The 27,532-nt window shown below is 34.0% G+C and overlaps 1 protein-coding gene across 3 annotated transcripts in view; it reads left to right on the top strand.

Moving 5' to 3' along the window:
• Positions 1-27,532, top strand: part of Grik2 (glutamate ionotropic receptor kainate type subunit 2) — a 700,738-nt gene that overhangs the window by 339,938 nt on the left and 333,268 nt on the right. For all 3 annotated transcript variants that reach the window (XM_021173658.3, XM_029482440.2, XM_021173659.3), the window contains exons 8-9: positions 11,559-11,702; positions 14,571-14,678. In XM_021173658.3, coding sequence (XP_021029317.1) covers positions 11,559-11,702; positions 14,571-14,678 — 252 coding nt within the window. The remainder of the gene's footprint in view (positions 1-11,558; positions 11,703-14,570; positions 14,679-27,532) is intronic.

The raw sequence follows: 27,532 nt of genomic DNA, 5'->3' as shown, positions 1-27,532 counted from the left end.
GGCCATGAGACCTTATCTGTTTTATTATTTCCCTCTTTTTATTTTTATGTGTTCTTATATTGACTCTTGTCTTTTTTAACCTTCGTGGATACCAAGGTTGTTTTCAATGGCCATTTAAAAAATACTTCTGGAATATACTTTAATTCCACATATTTGTAATACAGACTGTAATACAGAGATATCATTGCTTAGATGATACATCAAAGTGTGTGAGAGAATGGAAAATACTGGAATACTAGAATGATAGTAAAGATTATATACTACTATCTCTCTTAGCATCAGGGGCTAGAAAGGTTTTAATGTAGACAAGATGTTCAACTGTGCTCAGAATAGAAAAGTTAAGAAACTTCAACACACAGATGAACAGATTTTGTTGTTGAGGACTGAATAGGAAAAAACTTGTGTGAAAAAAATAAGTGGCATTTCCTAATTTCCAAATGTTTATAAAATGTTGATATGAAAGATTGTTAAGTAAACACATGGCTATGGATGCAATACGATCAATGGTCTTTAGTACCTACCTCTATGTCTTTCCTGAAAATATGGATACCACCTGAAATTGTAAGATGAATAAACCCTTTCTAACCTAAATTGCTTTTCCAAAGGTTTTATCACAGCAAAAGAAATAAAACCAGAGCAGACACCTTAACTCAAACTAATTGATTCCCTGTCAGTATACTGAGTCACACTTGACCAGGGTTGCACTGCTGGTATGAAGTTATTTGCCCAACTTGATGCTTAAGATTAGTATATAGTAATAGATATTACTGTATATATTACTATATGCTACTGTATATATTAATACATATATACATATACTTATATATGCTTATCAGGCAGAATGTGTATCTTTATTCATAATTTCTAAATTTGAGAGAAAACCACGGACTTTACGAATTTTTTTAGCTATCATTTCAATTGATTATACCATCAGGGATATACTTCATTTTATAGAAATGAAGTTCCAATTACAATGCCCTTCTGTTCTTCTCTTTACACACCCTATTTTGTTCTCTTGAAGAACATATCCCTATTCCCCATTTAGGCCTATCACATATGCAGAAAAGTTGCAACATTGTACTTTTTAAACAGGCTCCTGATTTGGGATCCTGTCCACCTTGAAGAGATTACCAGTCTTCTGGCGATTACCAACACTATCTGACAACACCTGCTATATACCATGTGCCAAAAGCTATGCAAACTACTTTAATGTATTATTACCTCATGTAGCCCATGTGGGCCACACAGCTGCGGGTAAAGAACTCTTTTTCAGAGTGGGACAAAGAGCTGGCAGCAGAGCACACAATGGCAGCTGCAGAGTTATTGGAGAATTGTTTCACAATTGGTTCCTGATTGGTTCCGAGGGCAGCTCTCATCATTCACTTCAGTTATCAGGCATCATGTACTAGCATTATGAAGGTCAGGGGCCTGGGCATAGTGTGCAAGCTGAGAGTTTACCCTTCCTGTGTGCATCCTTCTGTTATCAGAGAGTCCCATTTCAAATCCTGCTGACTGTGCCGAGAAGAATCCGGTCCCAATACCCTTCCCTTTATCCATCAAAATTAATATTCATGTCTTCTAGTTGAAAAAAAAGCATATACAATTACTTTTTAATTGCAACTATTGAATTTTTAAAGTAATTATTTTTTACCCATGATCAGTGGTTTGTAAAGGCTTTTAAAAAATATTTCATTAAAAATTAGGAAACAAAGCAAAAGGTATTACTTTAAATTTTGATTATTTGTTTCAGTTAAGAGGCCAAGTCAACGAAAGAATCAGAATCTGTAGACTTATCTTCCATTTACTGGGCCAAACATCTTTTTGTACTGTGCATTGTACCTCTGATGGAAGTTCAGAAATGAGCAAAATCTGAAACGTAGGAGTTCCAGAATGGATCTGCCACCTGCCAGCTTAGCTTCAGAACTCAGAGGGGACCTGCCTACACTCATTTAATGGAAAGATAAATGTGTTCACAGAACTGTTACTATAAATTCATTTGGAACTGGGACAGAGACTGCATTCAAATTCCTTCCAGGTTGGAGTTGCTGGCAGATTTGGTTCAAGGTACCTTTGGGAGGTCATGTATTCTAGAGAAGTGCCAGAGTGTGATCGTTATTCAGAGTTGCCCAAGACCTATTTCTTTTACTGCTAAAGCAAATGTTTTGGCAGAACATATGTATTTATTCTTAGAAATGTGATTAAACACTTACTATATACATGACAGCATATGTGTGGCACTACAATGTTAGTGTGGTGTGTGGTGAGTGTGGTCCAACAAGTAACTAAAAACAATTGAGTAATTCAAGTATATCCTATAGAACATTCATTACATTGTAAAGTTTTAGTCCAAACCAAGAACATTAATGGGAAAACACACACACAGAGAGAGAGAGAGAGAGAGAGAGAGAGAAAGAGAGAGAGAGAGAGAGAGAGAGAGATAGATTCTTATGAAATTATAAGTTTTAAGAATTAGAAAAAATACTATGCCTCATTTTTATTAATGTTGACATTTGTTTATTTATTTGATACATGTTTTTATATAGCTCTGGCTGCCTTGGAACTTACCTTGTAAAACAGGCTGGCCTGGAACTTATAACAGTCGCCCTTCCTTTGCTTCTTGAGTGCTGTCATTAAAGGTATATGCCACCTGACCATTACTTCTAGGACACAAATGCCACAGCCACCAAGAGTAAAAATATTTTGATAAAGTTTTGCTAAAAGGATTCTTTGGTATAATTTAGACCTTTTTCTGTGTTTTCTTCCATGTATGTATGTCAGAAGGTTTTTTTGTCTTAACTTCATCATTAATACAAAGCCAAATATGTGGTTTAATTTTGGGGGCAGATAACTATCTTAATGTGTTTATTTTCATTACTTTAGAAAAAGATTTAATATAATTACAACCAGAATAAGAAAAACTTTTAGATCAAACATAGATCTGTCTGGAATTTGCTGCTTAGTGAAGCAGTCTTTCCATAAATAAAATCTGTCTATACAAATATCTTAGATGTTCAAAACATTTTTATTATATCTTATGTCAGGATATGTTTGAAATATGAGTGAATATTTAGAACATTATGCTTTTGAAACATTTGATGCAGAGTTGGATTTTATTAAAATGAGCAAAAGATAACTCAGAAAATAGAAACGATGTCCAGGAAGTAGGCTTCTGTTTTTCAGCAAAGAGCCACCATTTATTGTCCTGGTGGTGAGTTCATACAGAATAGTTGAAGCTTCGAAATTTCATTGCTCGAGATCTAAGTGTTCCTTACCCCTCATTTTACCACTTGAAGAAAAAGAAAAATTGAAATGATCTCATATTGATGAGCTCTGCAAGGGTATATTATGATCATTCCAAGACACTCATGTTAAAAGGTTATCTAAGGTGAATTACAGTTTTTGGATCATATTGCACTTTTTCCTTTTTATTCTTGTCTCAACATTCCCAACTGCTATTTCTTTTCCATTTACTCTTCTCAGTCCTCCCCCAACCTCCTTCCTCTCCAAGATCTACTCCTCGGGTTCCCTTCGGGGGGGAAGGGGAAGGGTAAGAGGCCTCCCAGAGATATTAACTAAACACAGCATAACAAGTTAAAATAAGACAAGATAAAAAAACCAACAACAAAAAACAAAACAAAACAAAACAAAACAAAACAAAAAAAACCAAAAAACTCAGCCGGGCATGGTGGCACACGCCTCTAATCCCAGCACTCTGGAGGCAGAGACAGGTGGATTTCTGAGTTTGCTGGATCAAATCATGGCTCTATTGTTAACCTTTGTGAGACTTTCTTCTGTGCTTCACAATATCATACTATTGGTCTTAATATTTAACTTCATAATGTCTACTTCTTCTGAAATAGAATATTCTAATGATGCTTCCTTCTTCTGGCATGAATCCCGTTCCTACAGTTGTTTTACTTTCAAATAAACATGACCACCATACATACTTGTACACATGTATGTGATTGTACTTAAATGTTCAGGGCACACGTATTTCTGAGTTTTTCTAGCTAAATCATGTGGATTTAGTAAATGGTTTAGTAAGAAAGTAGTTTATATGCAATTGCATAATTTTAAAAATTATATTTTTTAACTTGGAATTACTCTTTAGGGTTGATATAACATATAATGAAAATCAAGTTAGAAACAAAATTATAATTAATTTCAATTCTATGTCAGAGGATAAATTTCAAAGAATAACAGAGTCATAAGTGTTTAGATTTCATCAGAACTCCCAAAATATAAATTATTGCTGAATCAAATCATGGCTCTGTTTTTAACCTTTGTGAGACTTTCTTCTGTGCTTCACAGTATCATACAAAGTTAAATGTCACCAACAGTGTGTAAGATCTTTATTTTCTCATTGTCTTTGCCAGAACCTTTTATAATTTATTTTGGAGAGTATCTGCTCTTACTGTAAATTGTGACATGCCATTGTCACTCTGATTTCTATTCATCTGATAATTTAGGAAATTCCAAAATTTTGAGGTACCTATTGAGGACACGTCTAGATCTAAGTAGATCTATAGTTCTTTTACAGATATCTACTAAGGTCTATCACCAAGCTTTAAACAGTGTTGCTATCTACCTCCTTCCCCCATCCCAGCACACACACACACACACACACTCACACACACACTCACACACACACACACACACATACACACACACACATTCTTAAGTGTTTGAATGTACCCATACATTTCCTTTCAGATCCATAGCTGGCTATTCACTTCTTCCTATCTATAGGGCATTGTTTCCATTGCTGTAAGGAAGTGTTATTTTATTAGTTTTCTTCAATGAACAAAAAACATTTTTTTTAGTTTTATATAATTTCACTTATGCGTTTTTACTTTTGTCTCTTCTTTTAATGTTATTCATTCAAATGGACTTATCACTACTGTTTCTTTTAGTAGTTTAATGTAACCAGTGAGGGGAGGGCTTCTATTTTCACCTTATGAATGGCTATCCATATGCTAGCAACATTTATTGAAGTGTTTATAATTTCTTCATTGCCCATAGTTCTACCTTTGTCAAAAGTCAGTGAGAAAAGATACAACTAACTCTCTAGAGACTTGAGGCCCCAGGGAGTGGGGAGGTCTAGTGGAGTGGGAGATGGAGTGGGGACATCCTCTAGGAGACTGGCTGGAGGAGGGGGTATGGGATGAGGAGCAGTTGGGGACAGACAAAAGGGGGATGAAGACTGAACTGTAAAAAACGATTAAAGAATAAAGTAAAATAACGAAACAAAAAGAGAAAAAACTGAGTTGACTGCAAATGTCTAGCTTTCCTCCTCTATTTCATCCCATTTGTGGGTATGGCTATTTTTTGATGTCATTGTCATGCTATTTTTATAGTGCATTTTGTAATCAGCTTGTTTAAGACCTCTTACTGTATTCTTTTGACCCAACACTGTTTGGAAATTCAGGGTCTTTTATAGTTCCACACACATTATAGTGTTTACTTGTTTCATCTTTGAAGAAATACATTGGTAATTTGATAGGGATTATCTTGATTCTATCATTCACTTTGTGTGTTATAGAAATTTTAGCAATATTAACTCTTCTAATCTATGAACCCAGGTGCTCTTCCACTCATTTGTGTATTTATTAACGTATTCCAGCAAATGTATAGCTATATTGTAGATGTTTATCCTGTTAACTTAAATATAATTGTATGCATTTTATTTTAAATTGTGACTGTTTTAATTAGGACTGCTTTGCTGAATCCTAACTCAGATAACTCAGTATTGGCATATGCACTGCAATTTATTTTGATGTTGATTTTATACCCTGCTGCTCTGCGGAATTAGTTTATTAATTCTAATAGTGTTTTAATGATGTGTTTCTATATATAAGATTATGTCATCTGTAAATAGTGACAATTTTCCTGTTTTTCTTCCAATTTAGATGCCATTTATTTCATTGTCTTACATAATTGCTCTGGGTATTACTTCTATTATCATCTTGGGTAAAACTGACAAAAGTGGACATCCTTATCTTGCTGCATCTTAAGGCATCACTGTCAGTTTTCCAGCATTAAGTATGTTGTAAGCTGTTGTTGTTTTATAAATAAATATACGTTGCTACTTTGAACTCTGTTAATCATAAGTAAATCATTTAGCATTTTGATCATAAATAATGTTAATTTTTATCACGTGTGAGTTCTGTTTCTGTTAAGACTACCATGGCTTTTGTCATTTCTCTGTTGGTGTGTTATAGAATGATATCCTGTTTATTGAACAGTGTACATTCAACCATTGTCACAAATACTTGAAATACTGAAGTAAAGTCATCTAGATTATGTTGAAAAAAAAAATGTGTGTGTGTGTGTTATGTACATGATCATGCAGATGCATGCAGAGGCCAAAGGTAAATGCTGGTTATCATTCTCCATGATGCTTTACCAATTGAGTATCATAATGTAATTCTCTAAACTCATCTTTAATATTTTTAGTGTACTATTTATACTAAAAAACTTGGATTACTAATATTTTCTTGAGGATTTATTTGTCTTTGTTCATCAGTCATCTTGGCTTACAATTGTTGATATGCATTGACTGTATTCTTTTTATATCTGGGTAGTTTTGACTTAAGAATAGGATTTTGGAAGTCTTTTCATCTCTTTTTGAATTTGTGGTAAAATTTAGCAGTTGAAGATATTTTGTTCTGAGAATATTTAATTATTATTATTATTTTATCTTATTTCACAGTTCAGTCCTTATCCCCCTCCTTGTCTGCCCTCTGACTGTTCCTCATCCCATACCTTCTCCCCTCCTCCAAGATGATGTTCCCACCCTCACCCCCTCCCTCACCCCACTAGACCTCCGTACTTCCTGGGACCACAAGTCTTTTAGGTGCATCTTGTCTCACTGAGGCCAGACCAGGCAGTCCTCTGCTGTATGTGCCTGGGGGCCGCAGACCAGCTGGTTGGTGGCTCATTTTCTGAGAGATCAAGGGTCTACAGGTTAGTTGAGACTGAGACTGTTAGTCTTTCTATGAGGTAGCCCTCTGACTCAGGTTCTTCCAGCTTTGCCCTAATTAGAACACATGGGTCCCCAGCTTCTGTCCTTTGGTTGGGTGTAAGTATCTGCATCTGACGCTTTCAGCTGCTTATTGGGCCTTTGGGAGGACAGCCATACTATGCTCTTGTATGTAAGCATACCATAGAATCAGTAATAGTGTCAAAACTTGGAGCCTCTCCTTGAGCTGGCTCTGAATTTGGGCCTGTCACTGGACCTCCTTTCCCTCAGGGTCTTCTCCCTGAAGATCTTTTAGACAGAAATAATTTTTGGTAAGAGTTTTTTGACCTTGGGATGACAACCCCATAACTCTACTTGATATCTTATCTTTTTACTGAAAATTGACTCTACAAGTTTCCTCTTCCCACTGTAGGGCATTTCATTTAAAGTCCCTCCTTTTGAGTCCTGAGAGTCTCTCTCCTCCCAGGTCTCTGGTACATCCTAGATGGTCCCCCACCTTCTACCTCCTGAGGTTTCCTGTTTTATTCTTTCGGCCTCAGGCCTTTACTCCTGATCACCCCCAATGCCTGATTATGTTCCCCTTTTCCCCTCCACCTATCCTGTTCCATCCAGTTCTCTCCCTCCCTCTGCCTCCTGTGATTGCTTTCTTCTCCCTCCCAAGTGTGACTGAGACATCCTCACTTGGGCCTTTCACATTTTTAATCTTCTTCAGTTCTATGGATTGTATCTTGCATATTCTGTATTTTTTGGCTAATATCCACTTATTAGTGAGTACGTACCATGCATGTCCTTGGATCTGAGTTACCTCACTCAGAATATTTTCTAGTTCTATCCATTTGCCTACAAAACTCATGATGTTCTCATTCTTGATACCCAAGTAGTATTCTGTTGTTTAAATGAACCACACAAGTTCATATGGTGACAAAACAGCCATCTTTCCAGTTCCTTATGTTTCAGTACTGTTAAGATGCCCAATCGTAAGTTATCATCTTGATCAGCCATCTTATTTCTGTGGTGTCAGTAAAGCTTTGGTTTTACTTAAGCCTCCACTGTCTCTTTTATAATTATTCAACATAAAAACTTCTTAGTTTTATTTTTTTGAAATCTTTTCTTTTCAGTGTATTATAAATCAGTTTCTAATTAGACCATTTTTGTTTTTGACTAGAAAATGACAAAAATGACCAACAAAATATTAGTTCCAATGGGATTTTCTCAGGCATCTATTTCAATATTTCCAGGAGATGAGTAGTATTAAAAAAGATATTTGATAAGGAACAATGAAATGAGGAATGAATAAGAGCTCCACTAATTACATATCTATTGTACTTACATGTGCTAAAACATGTGCTTTATTTTTAAGTATAGAAGGCAGTGGGAAAGGAGGTCAAAATATATGTATGATATGTTATGATTATATATGATATATATCATATATAGATATGATATATGTCATCTATATATCATATCTATCTATTATCTATCTAATCTATCTATCTATCTATCTATCTATCTATCTATCTATCTATCTATCAATCTATCTATCTCTCATCTACCTACCTATTTACCTAATCTACACATTACTGGTGAAGTTTCTGTCTATTTCTAGCTATGATTAATATTTATTTCTAATTTTGTTACTATAAAATAGTCTAAAGAGGTTGTTATTAGTGCCATTTCTTAAGGGATTTGATCTGGTCCTCATTAACTGGTCAGTTCTGCTCTAGACCATAGCTTTGCTATCACAGACAGTTCTCATTTAGGAAGCAGTTGGAGATGTAAGACTCTCATATAATCTAAGGTGACTGGAGGTAATGAAATTAGTTCTTTTTCTACTCTCAGACACATCTACCCAATGTATATTAGGTAGTCAGATATTATTTGAGAAATTATCATACAGTACTCAAATTAATTTAAACAAAACCAAAATGAAGGCAGAAAGTGCAGTCTATCATCCAGCATTTAGTTTTATTTTATATCCATATAAAGAGACAATGTTTTCTAGGAAAAGCAGTTCCAAGTGCCAGTTATCATTTCTAGGTCTATATTTTGCTTATCTCAGCTCTACTATTTATTTTGTCTTTCTTTCTGCTGATGCAAAGTTTGGTTGGATGTCATAAGTCTATTTCCTTGACATATAGTACTATGTTGCTTGTGCAAATACTTTCTTTGTAAAATATAGGATTGATTTCTCTAAATAATCATTATAGTACTCAATAGTTTTTCTTTATGTTTCTATTTTATTTGTTTTAAGAAAATTTTACATTCTTTATTTTTAAGTAGAATAATTGTTTTTTATTCCACCCCCATTCATTTTTATATATTTTTATTAGATATTTTCTTTATATACATTTCAAATGCTATCCTGAAAGTTCCCTATACCCTCCCTCAGCCCTGCTCCCCTACCCACCCACTCCCACTTCTTGACCCTGGCTTTCCCTTGTACTGGGGCATATAAAGTTTGCAATACCAAGGGGCCTCTCTTCCCAGTGATGGCCAACTAGGCCATCTTCTGCTACATATGCAGCTAGAAATACGAGCTCTATCAAACACAATCCACTGTTTGTTCAAAATGAGTTAATTTGTATGGTTTCCAAAGAATTTTTGTTTTTATCCTTCTAGTTTTATTATATTAGAGACAATAAAAATACTTAATAGAATTCCAATTTTAAAATACTATTAAAAAATAATGGTAATAGTTTTATTATTATTTATGACTTTAACTCTTATTCCAGACTCTAATACATCATTTTTTTTTTCTGATTACTCTGACAAAATTTTTGACAAAAGCAACTTAAGAAAGGAAGCGTATCTTCTAGCTAATGGTTATAAGATCTTGAGGCTAAAGAGGTAACAGAAATATGACAACTGTTTCTGTGTCTGCAGTCAGTATGCAAGAGAGAGAATGGTGGTCCTCTCTTGTCTTTTATTTAAATTCAGCTCAGTGTGCTAGCCTGTGAGATGTTCCCACCAAGATTCGATAATCAGATTATGTTTACTTTCACAGTTAGAAATGGCCTCCTCCCTTACAAAATGCCCCAAGGCCTACCTCCTAGGAGACTTAATGTATAGCCCTGTTGACAATATTGACCATTACATCAGGAAATGGAGTTTGAATTTAGGAAAAATTGATACTGTAAGGTGTTTTTCTGTGATGATGCTGTGAAACTAGCCTGCCAGTAATACACTAAAGCTTTCACTTTTGTCTGCCTTTCTCAGCAGGTGTATAGTCTAAGATTTCATGATGTTTTAGAAAAGATGCATTTTTCAAACTTGGTAATGACTCCTCAGGCCAGAATTGCCTTATATGTGATAAATTCATCAGATGTTAACTTAGATCCAACCAAACAGTATAATTGTCAAGGTCATATTTGGTATGCTGTATCAAATTCACTCTTCTAGTTACTACCATGCGGCTATTATGGTATGCAAAATTAACCATTTGTTATTTATAAGACAAAGTTTGTTGATATGAATTTACATTTCTCAAAGACTTAAAAATGTCAAAATGATTGCTCCTATGCTCTGATATTGCAGTGTGCTGTTTAGCCATATTATTTTTCCTATGGTAATACTCTTAGCATCCTTCTGAACCAAAAAATAAAGTCACCTCATTTTGTCTTGTATTGTGACACACAATATGATCTACGGGGTTCCTATTCAGTTTGGAATTCATTTCACAGCCCACTAATTGTGTGAATGGGAAAAGGAAATAGATGCTTTTATTCTAAAGCATGCCAAACAGATGGCTCAAAGTTCACTGCTACTACCCCTGCAAGTGTGTCCCTCTCCTGTAGGTATGAGATCTGGCATAGATCCCAAACACATAGTGAGAGAGTTCTGTTAAGAGAATGATTGATAGTCACTGAACCTCTTGTTTGTTGAGTTTTATAGGCATTATTTTTTATCATTGACTCACAAAGTGACAGGTCACTTGATCAGGTGCTGAAAAGTAAAATTCATATTCATTTTACTTACAAAACCAAATGAACTTTTATTGATATGGAAATTTTGAGTGAAGAAAACAGCATAAGAGATTAAGCTTAGGTTCTTGAAAAGGGATTAACACATATACTGAGATTCAGGCTGTGGGATGATGCATCATGACTGAGAATGGATATTTGAAAATAGACTGAAGACAAGATCTGGGCTTATATCTTAAGCTTTTAAAAGTAACTCTCTTTTAAAAATCTCTTTTCTTCCTTCTGCACAGGAGAACTGTTTACTTCTATAAATAATATGTGAGATATATAATCATTCTAAATGTCACAATTTTATCCAACATACTTGTATGTGTGTGGTGAGACAGAGTAAGACAGACCAAGATAAAGTGAGAAGACCAATAAAGTGTCTTTATATATTTCCAGCTTAAAAGGCAATAGAAGGGTCGTACTGAGTTAGGAGAGAAAGGTCATATGGGTCAACTGTTCTAAAAGAGCTGTGGTAATATGGTCACAGTGCCTTATCTCAGAGAACCACAGAATATCGAGGAAATTGTGTTTTCTCTAACATTTCTTATCCCATTATTTTCTGCATGCTGTGCTTTTATGAACATGTATGTCCTTTCTCTGGCTTCCAGACTGATGCTGCTCTGATGTATGATGCAGTGCACGTTGTGTCTGTGGCTGTCCAACAGTTTCCCCAGATGACAGTCAGCTCCTTGCAATGCAATCGACACAAACCCTGGCGCTTTGGGACTCGCTTCATGAGCCTAATTAAAGAGGTAAGTCGAGAAAAGACTGAATAAGGACAGTGCAGTTCTGCTATCACACAATTTTATCTTTTAACTGAAACTTGTTTTCTTGATAGATTCTTCTCTCATATAATATATGCTAACTACAGTTTCCCTTCCCTACACTCATCCCCACTACCCCCAAATCTCCTCTTCCACAGATTTGCATCCCCTCAATTTCTTCCTAAGAAAAATGCAAGCTTTCAGAGATAACAACCAAACAGGACAAACCAAATACAAAGAGACAACTAAATAAGAAGTATTATTTTAGTCATAAATGAGTTCAATATCCATCAACATGCCTGTGATGACCTAAACAAATGCAGCCTATGACCCATTAAGAGCCTGGTTGATGATATTAGACTTATTTTAGAAAAATTGTTTTTCTTATATTTTATTTAAGTAGATGTAGATGTATAAAAATTATTATATTTTAGTCAATAAACTGAAATGTGGTTTTAATTTGAGCGTCATTTAGGCTACAATAAATTTAAAATTAATATGTGTGACAGAGCTATTTTATCCATAAAACTATATGAAACAACCTGTACAATTGTTTAACGTATATTACATATTAAAAATGAATGTAAAAGGACCAGGATATAGTTTAGTGGCAGACTGCTTGATGGGTGTATATGAGGGCCAAGTTTAATTCCTATCACTTTGAAACGCGAAAATAAAAATAATGTATGGATTCACAAAGTACAAAATTTACCTCACAATGGGTAATCGAGTAATGCTTATGACAATGTATTGTCTCTTTTGATTTTGACCAAGCCTGAAGTAGGAAAATCAAGTGGAAAATTACTCACTCACGCATATGTGCACACACATCTTTTTCTTTTGCAATTTTCTCTTCCTCCTAAGGAGGGAAGTCCTTTGTTTGCTTAGCACATTCCTCATGGATAAAAGTTTACATGGTCCATTGTCTTTAGCTATTAAAACAATCTCAGGCATTGGTACACTTAAGAATTTTCATCATTGCCTTAAGCTTTACCATCTATTTTATCATGGAATAAAAAATGCAAATAGGATCATGAATAGGAATCTCACAATATTGTTAAAGTTTCCATGCATTTTCATTCTCTAATGTATATCAAACTCAGGGGTACTGATGTTCCCTGAAGAACATGATCTTTATTAGTTTCTTCACAGTCTACATTAACTTCTTGTTTAAAACACTCAGCACTCTCAGAGCTCTGTACATAGATCACAGGTCTCTGTAGTGAAAGAATTGATTTTTCTGAACTCAGCATTTGAGCATTCTGACTGTGATGTGTGTCAGCAAGCCCTGAAAGAAACAGCTATATGACATTCCCCACTGTATTTATTGTGGGGTATAATTGAGAGCTTTGTCCACTAAATCACAGTATTCCTCTTAAGAGGACCAACAAGAGAAATTTTTCAGTTTTCCATACCAACAGAGTCTGTTTATCACGAGCAGCTTGTATGATTCCAGAATATGAACCCTGCATATTATAATGCCATCATTTTTTTCTTTTCTGCTTTGGTTGCTAGGAAGTTTAAACTTGAGTATGTTAGAGAATTTTTATTGCTTGTCCGATTTGGGCTCTTATGTTTTTACAGCTCTCTGCCTAGTTTCCTTTTGCTGTTCTTTTTTTTTTTTTTTTTTTTTTTTTTTTTGGTTTTTCGAGACAGGGTTTCTCTGTGTAGCCCTGGCTGTCCTGGAACTCACTTTGTAGACCAGGCTGGCCTCGAACTCAGAAATCCGCCTGCCTCTGCCTCCCAAGTGCTGGGATTAAAGGCGTGCGCCACCACGCCCAGCTGCTGTTCTCTATACATAATCTGATGCTTTCTGATTCTTTTATCTGTTGTTATATTATTTTAAAAATTTTACTTATGATCTGAATATCTTTTTCTTTTGAAGAAATTGGATCAATTGTTTTCTAAAGCAGTTATTACATGTTTAAATGTTTTGGATACATATTGTAATATTCATTTGTAATTTAATAGTTAAAAAACATTTAAAAGGACTGCACACTAGTATCAAAGAGGCAAACAGGATGACTAAAAACTAGTGTAGAAATGATATTCATTTGTATTTGCTATTAAATTATTATACCTTAAACTTGTAAGAATCGTATTTTTAGGCTACTGGAGTACATTATTTCAAATGCATGCATATGCTGCAGCAATCAAAACTTTCAAGTAATTATTATTCCAAGCTACTTCAAGATGCTGTTTAGTGGGAAATATACACATTTTGCTAAATACCAGACAAAATAGGAAAATTTTTATTTAAAATAAGTGTACCCACTTACTCACCTTGGAGGGATTATATTCTACCTCACATTTCATTGAGAATATCTTTTCTAGACATTATAACTGATATAATACAATTATAGAATATTCTTCTTTTCTTTTTCAGGGAATATAACATTGTTTATTTTAAGGCAAGATTGTTAGTTGAAGAAGTATAATAGACTCTTGTGGGTTCCATGTTTTTTCAGAGTATTAAGTTTATTACTGTTATGAATTTAAAGCATCAATTATAATTTTGAATAATACTGAGTGATATATTCAATAGATCATATACAATACCTTAGTATTTTTCTTTGTTAATTGAATTTCAGTATATAAACCAAAATCATTTAATATATCTAAAGAAAAACATAGCAACATACACTGATAATATAAGCTAAACATTTTATTCAAGTTGGGAAGCTTTTGAAGAGAAAATTAAACTCTTCACATTTCAAGACAAAATACACTTAAAATATGATTTCATATAATTTATGAGAAGTAAAGAAAATAGCTTTGTTTCCTAGTAATCATGGAAAATATTTCTTGTTAATTATGAATATTTGGTTTTTTGTTTTGTTTTGTTTTGTTCTCCAGGCTCACTGGGAAGGTCTCACAGGCAGAATAACATTTAACAAAACCAATGGATTGCGAACAGATTTTGATTTGGATGTGATCAGTCTCAAGGAAGAAGGTCTGGAGAAGGTATGTGAACTCTTCTTTTTCAATATTTAATCATTCTATGAAACTTTCTTTGTTATATATTTTCTTCACTTACATTTCAAATTCTATCCTGAAAGTCCCCTATATTCTCCCCCCACCCTGCTCCCCAACCCACCCACTCCTGATTCCTGGCCCTGGCATTCCCATGTACTGGGGCATATGATCTTCACAAGTCCTCCCTCTGCTACATATGCAACTAGAGACACAAGCTCATGGGGTACTGGTTAGTTCATATTGTTGATAAAAAGAAGACATCTTTGTTAAAGTCACATTTTATCTTTAAATTTATTAAGTGGTTTCCATATAATTCATCAATATATTAGTCCAATATCTGAAAACTAAGATTTAAGACTAAACATATTTAATTTTTTAAAAACTTATTCATTTCATTTTTGTGTATATGACTATTTTTCCTACATCTATATATGTGTACCACATTCATGCCTAGTGACTATTATAGTCAGAGGAAGCTGGAAGTACTGAGGATTCTGGCTGACATTTGCTGCTAAGAATAATGTGTAATTGTTTTCTACTTAAAATCAGGCTTTAAAACTGCAAACACAAAGTAAAACAAAAAAGAAAGAAACAAAAATTACCTCCACAACAACAACAAAACATTTTTCATCCTGGATTATTTAAAGTGAAACATCTAAATATAAAACACATAAATTAGTTGGATACATGAATGGAAGGGGTAACACTGTCTACCCTTACTTGATTCTGTGTCTATGGTTCAGGCACTTACAATTACAATACTGTAGTCTGATAGTATTTGTGATGTATCAATTAGGCATTTTCTTATAATTTATTGAAGTGTCTAGATACTCAGATATTATCATAAGGACTTTAAAATATTCTATTTTACTGAAATAATTTTGCCTTAAAGGCAGTAAATCAGATTTTATCCAGTAATTGCATGTGGAGTTGAGTTAGGAAAATGGTTTTTCCAGCCTGAGATACCAGCATATTCGAATGCTCAAACTACCCAGGAGAGAAGAAAAGTGTAAATTTCTCTTAATAGTGTCATGAAAACAAATGTGCATATATAATGACCAATAGATTAGTTGGGTGAAAAAAATTTACTTCCTCCTACTGAGGTTTTCAGACTGTAACATTTGATAATACAATATAAAGTGAGAAACACATTTTAAGGAACTGGAATACAAACAGCCCTGAGACAATGACTTATGAATTATCTTGTTTCTAAGATGAAAGAGAACATTTCTTGTGTCTAAGTTAGCCTTTGCCTAACAGCTTTCTGGAATGTGATCAAATTATATTTTGAAAATATCTATGTCACTAGGATGATTTTTGATGATAATGTGTTCAATATATCCAAAAATGCAATCTTATATTTGAATCAAAATTAAGAAAAGTGCAAGACTTTCCTCTGTAGTTCAAGGACTTCCAGAAACACCTATGTATAATGGTGTCATGTATATATGATCGTCCCACAATGCAAGTAAAGTAAAATTGTGATATTATGATATTGCCATGAAATCTCATAACATGCTTTGTACTTACTCGTGAATGCTGAGTATTTGTTTTTTAAATTAATATACAGAATAATTGTCCTCAAGGCTATTTTATTCAACCCTACCCAAAAATAGATGCATATTTATGAAAAAACTGAAGGTTCACCATATATTATGTACTTAGAATAAGCCTTTGAATATTGGGAAAGCACTGAGTAGTAGAAATTGACTTACTACATAGTTGTTCAGTATGGACAAAGATATTGCACAGAATTTGAGTCAACCATTTTATGTTTGTTTATAAAAACTCATAACCATACATATATCTGTAAAAGGAGTAAGAGTTGAAGTAAAAAAAAGACTAACTTTAACTCATATATGGGAAGTGTATAAATGTCCTAACTTCAAATAATTTGTCATCAGTTTATAAACTTAAAATTACTATAAATAGAACTAGAATATATAGAATCAGTAACAAAAGTATTCACTAAACTTTTAGAAATGTGACCATGTAAAAAACTGACAACATCATTGCTGTCTTTAAAGAAAATTGAAGGAACCCTGTGACAAACAAAAAAGACACTCATTGTAAGGGTAAAATTAGGGGATCAGAAGAAAAATATTAGCAAATTATTATTATAATTATAATTATTATAATTAACTATAGAATGATATTGATTCATCATTTCTTACAATATAGAGAGGTTTCAGACAATTAGTAAATGTCTACACTCAGAAATAAATTGTTCAAATCCATCATTAAATCATGTATATTTATAGGCTGTACTTTAATCTATCTTGAACAGTATTTTCAACTCTGTCTGAGGCAACAGGAGTCTCTATATATGAAGACTAATTGAAAAGGCTGAGTTTTTACCTTGATGCAGTTAACAAGTTAGAATGTCCAGTAGATGATCCAGAAGGCATTGTTTCCATATCCAGTTTAATGATGATTGAATATGTGAAATTCATTCCTTTATCCAACCTATGCTTTCCAATTTCTCTCCTCAGAAAAAGTTAATATGAAGGGTCTTTTTAGAAGAAGTAATTAGGAGTATCACGGTATATAAAATAATATGCTAGAAAAATTTTTATAGACATGGAGTTTGGTGATTCTCACACTCTTAATTCTGCTTCACCACGATTGTGAGGGAGAAATAAAGAAAACGTGTAAAAGTATCTGTTACTTCATTTGATCTTTATTACATAAGATTAAATAAAGAAATATTTAAGTAATAAATGAATCCTATATTTTGATCAAAATTTGACTAAATCAGTAACAGGAGGAGTAACTGATAGATATTTGTTTATAGCAATAATACTGACAGACGTGATAAACATTTCCCTGTGCTACTTAGGCCTTTGGAATTGGTTTGTGAGAGCAATGTGAATTGCTTTTGGGACTTTAGACTAAAATGCTGTATATAAAGCTTAATAGAACATTATTGGGCAATTTTGATAGGTTATAATGCAAAGGTAAATATGGGTAGTAGAGTTCTTTCTGACTTATGAGCTCTCAGAGAGAAACATGGAATCTAATAGGAACTGAGAAGGGATATCTGACTGCTCTCTGTGTATGTTCTAAGAAGTTCAGTGAGGCTTTAAAATACTCTAATTCAATTGGCAGAAGAAATATCTAGACAGTATAATCTACTCACAGCTCTTATCCAGATTCTCAGCATGAGAGAGAGGTAGTAAAATGTAGTGATACAGACAACAAAGCATTGAGAGGTGGGTCTTCTTAGTACTTGGGAACTGTCATAATTTATCATGATTCCCCAATGCTGGATATGGACTTGCAGAATTGGATGTTTTCTCCCACTAGGTTTCTGTCTTTCTTTGGTCCATTTTTTTTTACAATGTCTCTATTTATCTCTTTTGGAATGATTTTCCTTTTTATGATTATATATTAGAACTATGCATCTTGTTTGTTATTTTTATAGGTACTTATGGTTAAAAGATTTCCTTGATCTTCAGAAAAACCGCATCATGAACTTTATTGGAACTGTTTGAGATTATGTAGAGTTTAGAGATTAATTGAATTGTTTGTTTTTTTTTTTTAAGACAGATCTCATATATGGCAGACTGGCCTCAATCCCCACTATGTAACAGAGAAAGACACTGAACTTCTGATCTTGTTGCCTTCTTCTGAGTTCTTAAAAGCATGTATTATCATGCTAAACTTATGTTGTTCTGTAGACCATATCTGAAGCTTTATTTATGTTAGTCAGTCAATTCCTGAATGAGGCCTATCTCTAAGCCCAAACACATTTTTTGTTATGAGATTCTCAATGTAAACTTGTAATGTTGGCTGTCAGTTTGACAGGGCCTGGGGTTACCTTTGGGGTGGGGAACTCTAAGAATGACGTTTAGGATATTTTCTGGAAGGTTTTGATAAGAGAGACACTATAAAAGTAGTCATCACTATACATTGGGCTTCATTCCCACCCTGAGTCAAAGAGAAGAAAGTGAGCTGAAATACAAACATTCTCTTTGAATCCTGACTGGATTCGATGTAACTTGATATCTCATTTTCCTATTGGCAAATTTCCCACTATGATTAACTGTGCCTCAAACTGTGAGCCAACCTTAAACATTAATTTGAGCAAAGTAATTAATACATTTTGATAACTTCTGAAACATGAGTCTGGTTAGAATATTTGGTTGGAAAACTAAGCCTGTATTTATTAGGTTTACAATATATAATCCAGAAATAACAAATAAATTCTCATTAAAGAGAAAGAGAAGCGTGATATCGTCAGGGTACTGGGCTGCCGCAGACCCTTTTTGGTCCCTGTCTGCGTAGAACAGGTCTCTGGTTGCAGGTGGACAAGGAGTTGGCGAATGAATGACAAACAGAATCAACAGAAGAGATTTCGTAGAATCTGAATGTAATTTTTCAAGTGGAGCATCATACTTTTTCCACAGAAGAGCAAAAAGAAAACAGGCAAGATACATCCGGTGTTACAGTGACACAATACAAAAGGAATATATACATCAAAAGAAGGCGGGACCAGGCCACTGCCACAAAGAAGGGAGCCAGGTGTAATACTAGTCTATTGTTAAACCCACCACCAGGGGTTCTTAGTAAATGCCTGATTATGCTGTTTCTTTGGGCCTAGTGAAGAAACCTGTCTCAAGGGGGATTCCCTAACACTTTCATGGCAAACTCACCCCTAGGCCATTGTGAATTCCCTTGTCTGGGTAAGACTGGCTATTGTCCCAAGTAAACACTCTACAGACCAGCCCTGAGCTATTCCAGCTCAGTTCTTTGTAATGCCTAATTAGTTTCACCATCTCTCCTAGAAGTAATTTTGAATGCTACTGAATAGGTAACAATCTTACTGAATTCCTACTGAATTCCAAGTTTGTCAGCTTCAAGGTTTTTCTGGGACAGAAACACTGGTGAAGGCTTAGCTATGTCAGAATTCAATATTTAAAGGCACTTATAATAAAATAGTACTAAAAGAGAGCACGTGCATCCATACACCAGAGTAAAACGGGGATAGTGTACGAGTATACTGGTTATGAGAATGCCAAGGTTCCAGGAGGTGGAGTTTCCTTGAAACTGCCTTGTGAGTGCTTCCAGGCCTCTAGGCCTGCCAAGCAGACTTCACTGGAGTGTGCATAGCACTGGGCACTAATAACTACAGTGAAAATAAATTCTTCCTATTTTCCAAGCTATTTTATAGAGGCATTGATTAGAACCCTGTGTGATCAGTAGTAGACTAAGAAAGATAACTAATACTGCCTCTCTTAATGTATCAGCAGAAGGTGCCTTCATTCAATCAGAGCAGAGGACATTGGCTACCATTCCAGACATTATCTATGCTAGGCAATAAGTCAGATAATTTGTGTGTGTGTGTGTGTGTGTGTGTGCAAGAGTCTTATATTCACTGTTCAGGATTAAGAAGGTGAAGACTGGTAGTTTTTGACACTTAAATTATTTTGATGTAAACAAAGAACATATTGTCTATTGTGCATCCAAAATGCTCTTAGAATATTAATATATTCATTGCTGTCATTATATTCAGGGCATGTTTCTACAAATATAGCTATGATGCAGTCCTCAAAGCATCTTAGTTCTTATTCTCAGATTCCATCCATCAGACCACAACAGCCAGATAGGTGATTCATAAAATATATTGGTCATACTGTTGTTTAAATCAGTGTTTCTCAACCTCTTGGTCATGATACCTTTGTGGTCACATATTAAATATTCTGCATCTAATACATTTACATTATTATTCATAACAGTAGCAAAATTGCAATTACAAAGTAGAATCAAAATAATTTAATGCTTGAAGTCACCAGAACTCGAAAAAAGGAATTAAAGGATCACAGCATTAGGAAAGTTGAGAAGCAGTTTTTTAAACACTTGTGGCTTACCTCACTCAAAGCATTTACTCCAGTGTCTGAGAAAGAGTTATCTTTTGCAATTACATTGAGAAGAGGAAATAGCAATAGTAACATTTCAGATGCCTAAGACCAGCATTTTCAAGGGATTGAAGGAGTTTATAGTGCAGGTGAGGTGAAGTCTGTAGTTAAAAGATTGCATACTACACAAATATAAAATGTGACCGCTAATGATAATATTTTAAGTACTTGACTCTTTAATGTTCATTGAGGATACAGAAACATTATTGTCTTTTATAGACTTTTCTCTTTATTGCAATGAACAAAATTTCCATATTATTATTTTATTATTTTTTAGTGATCTATACAGAAATCTAGCTAGCTTTCTTCTTAAACAGAACTCAGAGGCAGACAGAGAGTTAGAATGTTCTATTTTGAAAAAGAAGAGTGTTCAAGTTTTCTTTGATTAGAGGTTGCTGCCATAAGAAACTAGGAAAATATTTAACTAGAAATGAGCATCTTGGATGTTGTTTACATTTTAGGCATATTAGACATTTTTGACACACTTGAAAGTTACAAAACTGTCAGCACATAGGGAAGCTGTCATTTATAGAATTTTGCGGAATGGATGATGAACATTCTCTGAAGACCATTACATATGTTATGAGTTCTACAGTGCTTGATTCAGAAGTCCCGGATCAAAATATCATAAATATTTTGACATTGTTTGTTTGCATGTTCAATATGGAAATAGAATTCCTAAAGTCATTTGGAGGGAGAAAACAATGTTAAAAATCACTAAGGGACAAAAGTTTGATTAATGAAGAAATAGTAAAATGTCTTCAAGCTTAATAAAATGATGTCCATTGTTGGAGAAAATGGAGTTAGAATTTGATGTACAACTGAAAGTAGCTTAGTGTTAACCTGCATTGTACTTTGAAGTGACCTTGGAAAAGACAATTTTCAGAAGAAAAATCCAAATATATATATATATATTTATTTTAAATGATTTTAAATATTATTTCAAAGATTTGCATTTACATCAAAAAGTTGCAAAGCTTTACACCAAACAAGTTTTTTCAGAGCTAATGATACCACAAGCAAAAGATATCTTTCTATTGTGAACTAAACAAAATAGTTACCACTATTAGGGAAATAGGCATTTTTGCTTAAAGCAAAATCTACTGTCAGAAGGTATGATCAAGTAATAAGGTCACTTAGTTTCATCATATGGCTATTTTTATTAGTATTTCTTCTGTAGTCTCAACATCATGTGTTTTCCAAGGTTAAAAACTCACTCATTTTTTATACATTATTTGCTTATCAGAAAAAGAACAATTGACTGTAATTTGGGCTACAAGGTACATTTAAGCTCTATTTTTCCTTAAACAGCAAATTTTGACTCTGGATAACTTCACAATATTTTTATATATAAATATATATTTACATATACATATATTAAAATACATACCAAGGAAAATAACCTTCATACTTTTCCAACTTTAGAATAGAAACTGTTAAAATTGAATATATTTTATTAATATATCTCATTACAATTAAATTCTTACATTAATATATACTGATTATGAAAAGTAAAGTGGTGAAAGCAAAACATTTATTTTACCAGGTATTGTATAACAGTGTGTGGAAATGTTGGGCAATATGAAATATTACAATGTAAGTCATAGTTTCATAATGAAATCAATTTTTAACTTGCATGTTCTTAGGGAAGCTCTTAAAAATAAGTTAAAAGTAGATATGGGACAGAGCTTAGGAAAATTTATGAAATTAAGAATTTTTTAATAATTTTATTTATCATGTAGATAAAATGTTTATGAATTTTTATTAATATAAATATAATAAAGTATGTTACTGTTATATAGGATATTAATAAATCAATTACAATAGATCATATTTTCACTTTAACTTGAAAATTTTTTTGTTGAGTAATGGAAGGGGGAAATGCTATAATTATAATTTCAAAACTTAATGTCATTTTAAATTTACAAAGAAATTACTTTTATGTTTATTCATGTTTATGAATATGTGTCTGTAGGATATTAGAAGAGGCTGTCAGGTAGTTTGAAGCTAGAGATATGGGCAATTGTGAGTTCCATGCTATGTGGGCAGGTGCACAAACTTGGTGCTCTGGAAAAACAGCAAAAGCTCTTCACAACTGATCACTCTACAGGCCCTCTCATGCTTAAGTTTTATTTGCAACTTTACTTCAATATAAATATTTTTTACTTTCACAGTATCTACCTCTTGTATCTGTACCCACAAGGGCACTTACATTTGTATCTCATAGACCCATGTCTGAAGCTCAAGTGTTCTGTAATACATGGACAGGGTAACAGCAGCAATGAAATTCTCCCTTCCTGAGCTTTCATGTGTGCATGTTTAAGGTTCACTACAGTTTCAAACTGTTTCATGAAGAAGTTTAATGAGTTTTACATCTCTTATGGAAAAGTGCTCATTCTCTTTTTTTTTTCCTTTTTCATCTATTTTTCACTTTATCTCCCTATCACAGTCCCCTCCCTTCTCTCTCCCCATATTGTACCTTCCCCTGCTCCATAGAGAAGAGGAGCCCTGCTTGAATACCACCCTATTCTGAAGTATCTAATTCTAACAGGACACACGTCCTCTTTTATTGAAACCTAATCAGGTAGTCATGTTAAGGTGAAAGAGATCCCATGACAGGGAATAGAAACCGAGACAGATCCACTCCACTTGGTTAGGGACCTACATGAAGACCAAGCTGCATATTTGCTACAAATATGTAGGGAGTGTAGATCCAGCTCCTGCATGCTCCCCGGTTAGTGGCATAGACTCTGTGAGCCCTTCTGGTCCTAGGTTTCTTGACTCTGTCAGTCTTCCTATGGTGTTCTTGACCCCTCTAATTTCCTCACCTCTATCCCACCTTTCAGAAGACTATCCGGACTTCACTTGATATTTGGTAGTGGATCTCAGCATCTGCCTCTATCCACTGATGAAGAAGTCTCTTAAGAGACAGATGTGATAGTTTCCTTTCTGCAAACATAGCACAGTATCATTAATAGTTTCAGGGGCTGTCTCTCTCCCATGAAATGGGTCTCAAATTGAGGCAGTCATTTGTTGGCTGTTTCCTCAGTCTCTGTTCCATCTTTATACCTGTACATCATGTAGGCAAGGCAATTTTGGGTTAAAGGCTTTGTGGGTGCACTGATGTTCCCCTACCTCCTCTAGAAGTCCTGCCTGGGTACAGGAGGTGGCCAGATGAATTCAATCTCTATATCCCACTCTGGTAGAAATCTCAACTAGGATCACCCCAATAGACATCCCATATCCTCTACTGTCCCAGGCCTCCAGCTAGTAACCAGATATGCCGTGCCACAGATTTCCATTCTCACTCACAGCCCTCTCTCCCACTCTTCTCCCCAAACCTGAACACCATCCCCAATGCCCTCCTCACCTACTCTTTTACCCATTTCCTTCTCTCCATCCACCTATGATGATTATTTAGTTTCCCCTTCTGAGTGAGACTCATACATCCTCCATGGGGACCTACTTATTACCTCAGTTTCTTTGTGGCTAATTACCCACTTATAAGATCAAGGAGAATTACTTTTTTAATACAAATCTAGATATATGGTGTACAGAAAATTTTATTTGATCACTATATATATATATATATATATATATATATGTGTGTGTGTGTGTGTGTGTGTGTGTGTGTGTGTGTGTGTGTGTAATCTCAAATCAGTCCCCATGGCAGCCGTGACCTATAACTTTCTCATGAACTGAGTTCTGCCTCACAATAGAAAATAATTCTTAATGGTGATATTTTCTAGTGATCTTCAACATACTCAAAACTGAACTCGAATCTTTGACTGCATTAAATCTAATGTATTTATTTTCAGATAATAAACATGTAATTGTCTCTTATTTATATTTTATCATGTCTTGACCCAGAAATTCATGGAAACTTTCATATTACTTTATATATGTAGACACACACTGTTTTTATACCAATACCATGCAGTTGTTCTTATATTGCTCTGTAGTACAGCTGAAAACTGGGGATGGTGATACCTCCAGAAGTTTTTTATTGTACAGGATCGCTTTAGTTATCCTGGGTTTCTTATTTTTCCATAGGAAGTTGAGTATTGTTCTTTCAATGTCTGTGAAGAATTGTGTTGGAATTTTTATGGGGATTTCATTATATCTGTACATTGCTTTTAGTAAGATGGCCATTTTTACTATGTTAATCCTCCTGAACCATGAGCATGAGAAATTTTTCTGTCTTCTGATATCTTCTCAATTTTTTTCTTCAAAGACTTGTAGTTTGTTATACATGTCTTTCAGTTGCTTGGTTATTACTCTTCCAAGATATTTTATGTTATTTATAGCAATTGTAAAAGGTGTTGGTTTTCTGAATTATTTTTCAGCCTGTTTACCATTTATATGAAGAAGGTTTATTGATTTTTTTTTTTTAGTTAATGTTGTATCTGGACAAGTTGCTGAAGGAGTTTATCACCTATAGTAGTTCCATACTAGAAATTTTGGGGTCACTTATATATACTATCATATTATCTGCAAATAGTGATATTTTGACTTCTTATTTCTCAGTTGGTAACCTCACAGATTTCCTTTTGTGGTCTTATTTTCTAGGTAAAAATTCAAGTATTATATTGAATAGTCTGGAAAGAGTGGGCAGCCTTGTCTTGTTCCTGATTTTAGTGGAATTGTTTTAACTTTTCTCTTCATTTAATTTGATGCTGGCTATTGGCTTGCTATGCATTGCCTTTATGGTGCTTGCTATGCATCTTTTATCCCTGATCTAAGACTTTTATCACGAAGTATGTTTAATTCTATCCATTTTCTTTCAGTTTGTTTATACTGTGGATTAACTTAATGGATTTTCATATTTTGAATCATCTCTGCATCTCTGTTATGAAGCCAACTTAATTATGGTAGATGATGCTTTTGATGTGTTCTCACAATTGAGTTTGGATCACTTTATTTAGTACTTTTTATATATATTCACGAGGGAAATTGGTCTAAAATTATTTCTTTGTTTAATTCTTGTGTGATTTAGGTATCTAGGTGACTGTGCCCTCATAGAATGAATTTTGCAGTTTTCCTTCTGGTCCTGTTGTAGATTAATTTAAGGAGTATTGGTATTAGAAATTCTTTAAAAATACAGTAGAATTTTGCTCTAAAACTGATGGGCCCTAGGCTTTTTTTTAAATGGGAGAATATTAATGACTACTTCTATTAAATGGGGACTATGGACCTATATAAATTGTTTACCTGAACTTCATTTAACTTTGGTAAGGGGCATCTATCAAGAAAATCATCCATTTTATTTTAATTTTCCATTTATTTATATTTTCCAATTTTGTGGAGTACAGGCTATTGAAATAAGACCTAAAGATTCATTGTATTTTCACACTATCTGCTGTTATATCCTCCTTTTCTGACTTTTTAAAATTTTGAGTATTTTGGCTTTGTCTTTTAATTTGGTTGCCTAAGAATTTGTCTATGTTGTTGATTTTTTCAAAGAACCATCTCTTAGTTTTGTAGATTGTATTTTTTAAAATTTATTAATTTTTATCCCAGAGTTTGATTATTTTTGGAACTCTTCTCCAGTTGTATGTGTTTGATTCTTTTTGTTCTAGATATTTCAGGAGTACTATTAAGTGGCTAGTATGAAATCTCACAAATTTCTTTATGAAGGCACTTAGTGCTATGAACTTTCCTCTTAGCACTGCTTTTATTATGTCCCATATGTTTAGGTATGCTGTGCATTTGTTTCCATTGAATTCTGGGGAGACTTTAATTTTTTCTTTTTTTTTTTTTTTTTGGACCAAGTGGTCATTGAATAAGCAGTTTTTTGAGTTCCATAGGTTTTCAGACTTTATATTGTTTCTGTTGTTAAAGTCTAGCTTTAGTCCATAGCATAGTGTTCTGATAAGATACAGGGAACTGTTTCAATTTTGTTTTATCTTTTGAGACATCTTTTGTGTTCAAGTATATGCTCAATTTTTGAGAAGCTCTATGAGGTGCTGAGAATTATATTCTTTTATGTTTAGGTTAAATGTTATGTCGATATCTGTTAGGTACATTTGATTCCTAACACTTAATAGTTTTGTTATTACTCTGTTTAGTTTCTGTCTTGACCTGTCAATTGGTGAGATTAGAATGCTCTAGTGTCCCAATATTAATATGTGGGGTTTAATATGTGATTTAAGCTTTGTTAATGTTTCTTTAACAAATGTGGATGCCCTTGCACTTGGGGCATAGTTATTCAGAATTGAGACATCATGTTGGTGGATTTTTCCTTTGATGAGAATGGAATGTCTTTCCCTGACTCTTTTGTTTAATTTTGATGTAAGTCCATTTTATTAGATATTAGAATATATACTCCATCTTGGTTTTTGTGTACGTTTGCTTGGAAAACTTTTATTTTCTGTTATTCTGTTATTCTATTGCCTGTTATTCTGAGTTAATGTCTATCTTTATTGCTAAGGTATGTTTCTTGTATGCAGCAGAATGATGGATCCTGTTTTCACATTCATTATGTTATTCTGTGTCTTTTTATTGGGAAAATGAGTCCATTGACATTGAACAATATTAACAACCAATGATTGTTAATTCCTGTTATCTTTAGAGTAATGATGCTGGTTTTGTGTGTGTGTGTGTGTGTGTGTGTGTGTGTGTGTGTGAGAGAGAGAGAGAGAGAGAGAGAGAGACAGAGACAGAGAGAGAGAGAGAGAGAGAGACAGAGAGAGACAGAGAGACAGAGAGAGACAGAGAGACAGAGAGAGACAGAGAGACAGAGAGACAGAGAGATAACTTTCTTTGGTTTTGCTACTGTGGGATCATTTTTTTGCTGTGTTTTCTAGGGTATAGTTAACCTACTTGGGTTGGAGATTTTTTTTATTACCTTCTGTTGGCTGGATTCATGGATAGATACTGTTTACATTAGGTTACTCGATCTATTATACAGAGAGGGAACAGAAA

This window comes from Mus caroli, unplaced genomic scaffold (genome assembly GCF_978045245.1).
Source record: "Mus caroli unplaced genomic scaffold, Mus_caroli_1 scaffold_9, whole genome shotgun sequence".
Lineage (NCBI taxonomy): Eukaryota > Metazoa > Chordata > Mammalia > Rodentia > Muridae > Mus > Mus caroli.
Note: the sequence above shows the minus strand (reverse complement) of the source record. Positions and strands in the feature narration are given on the sequence as shown.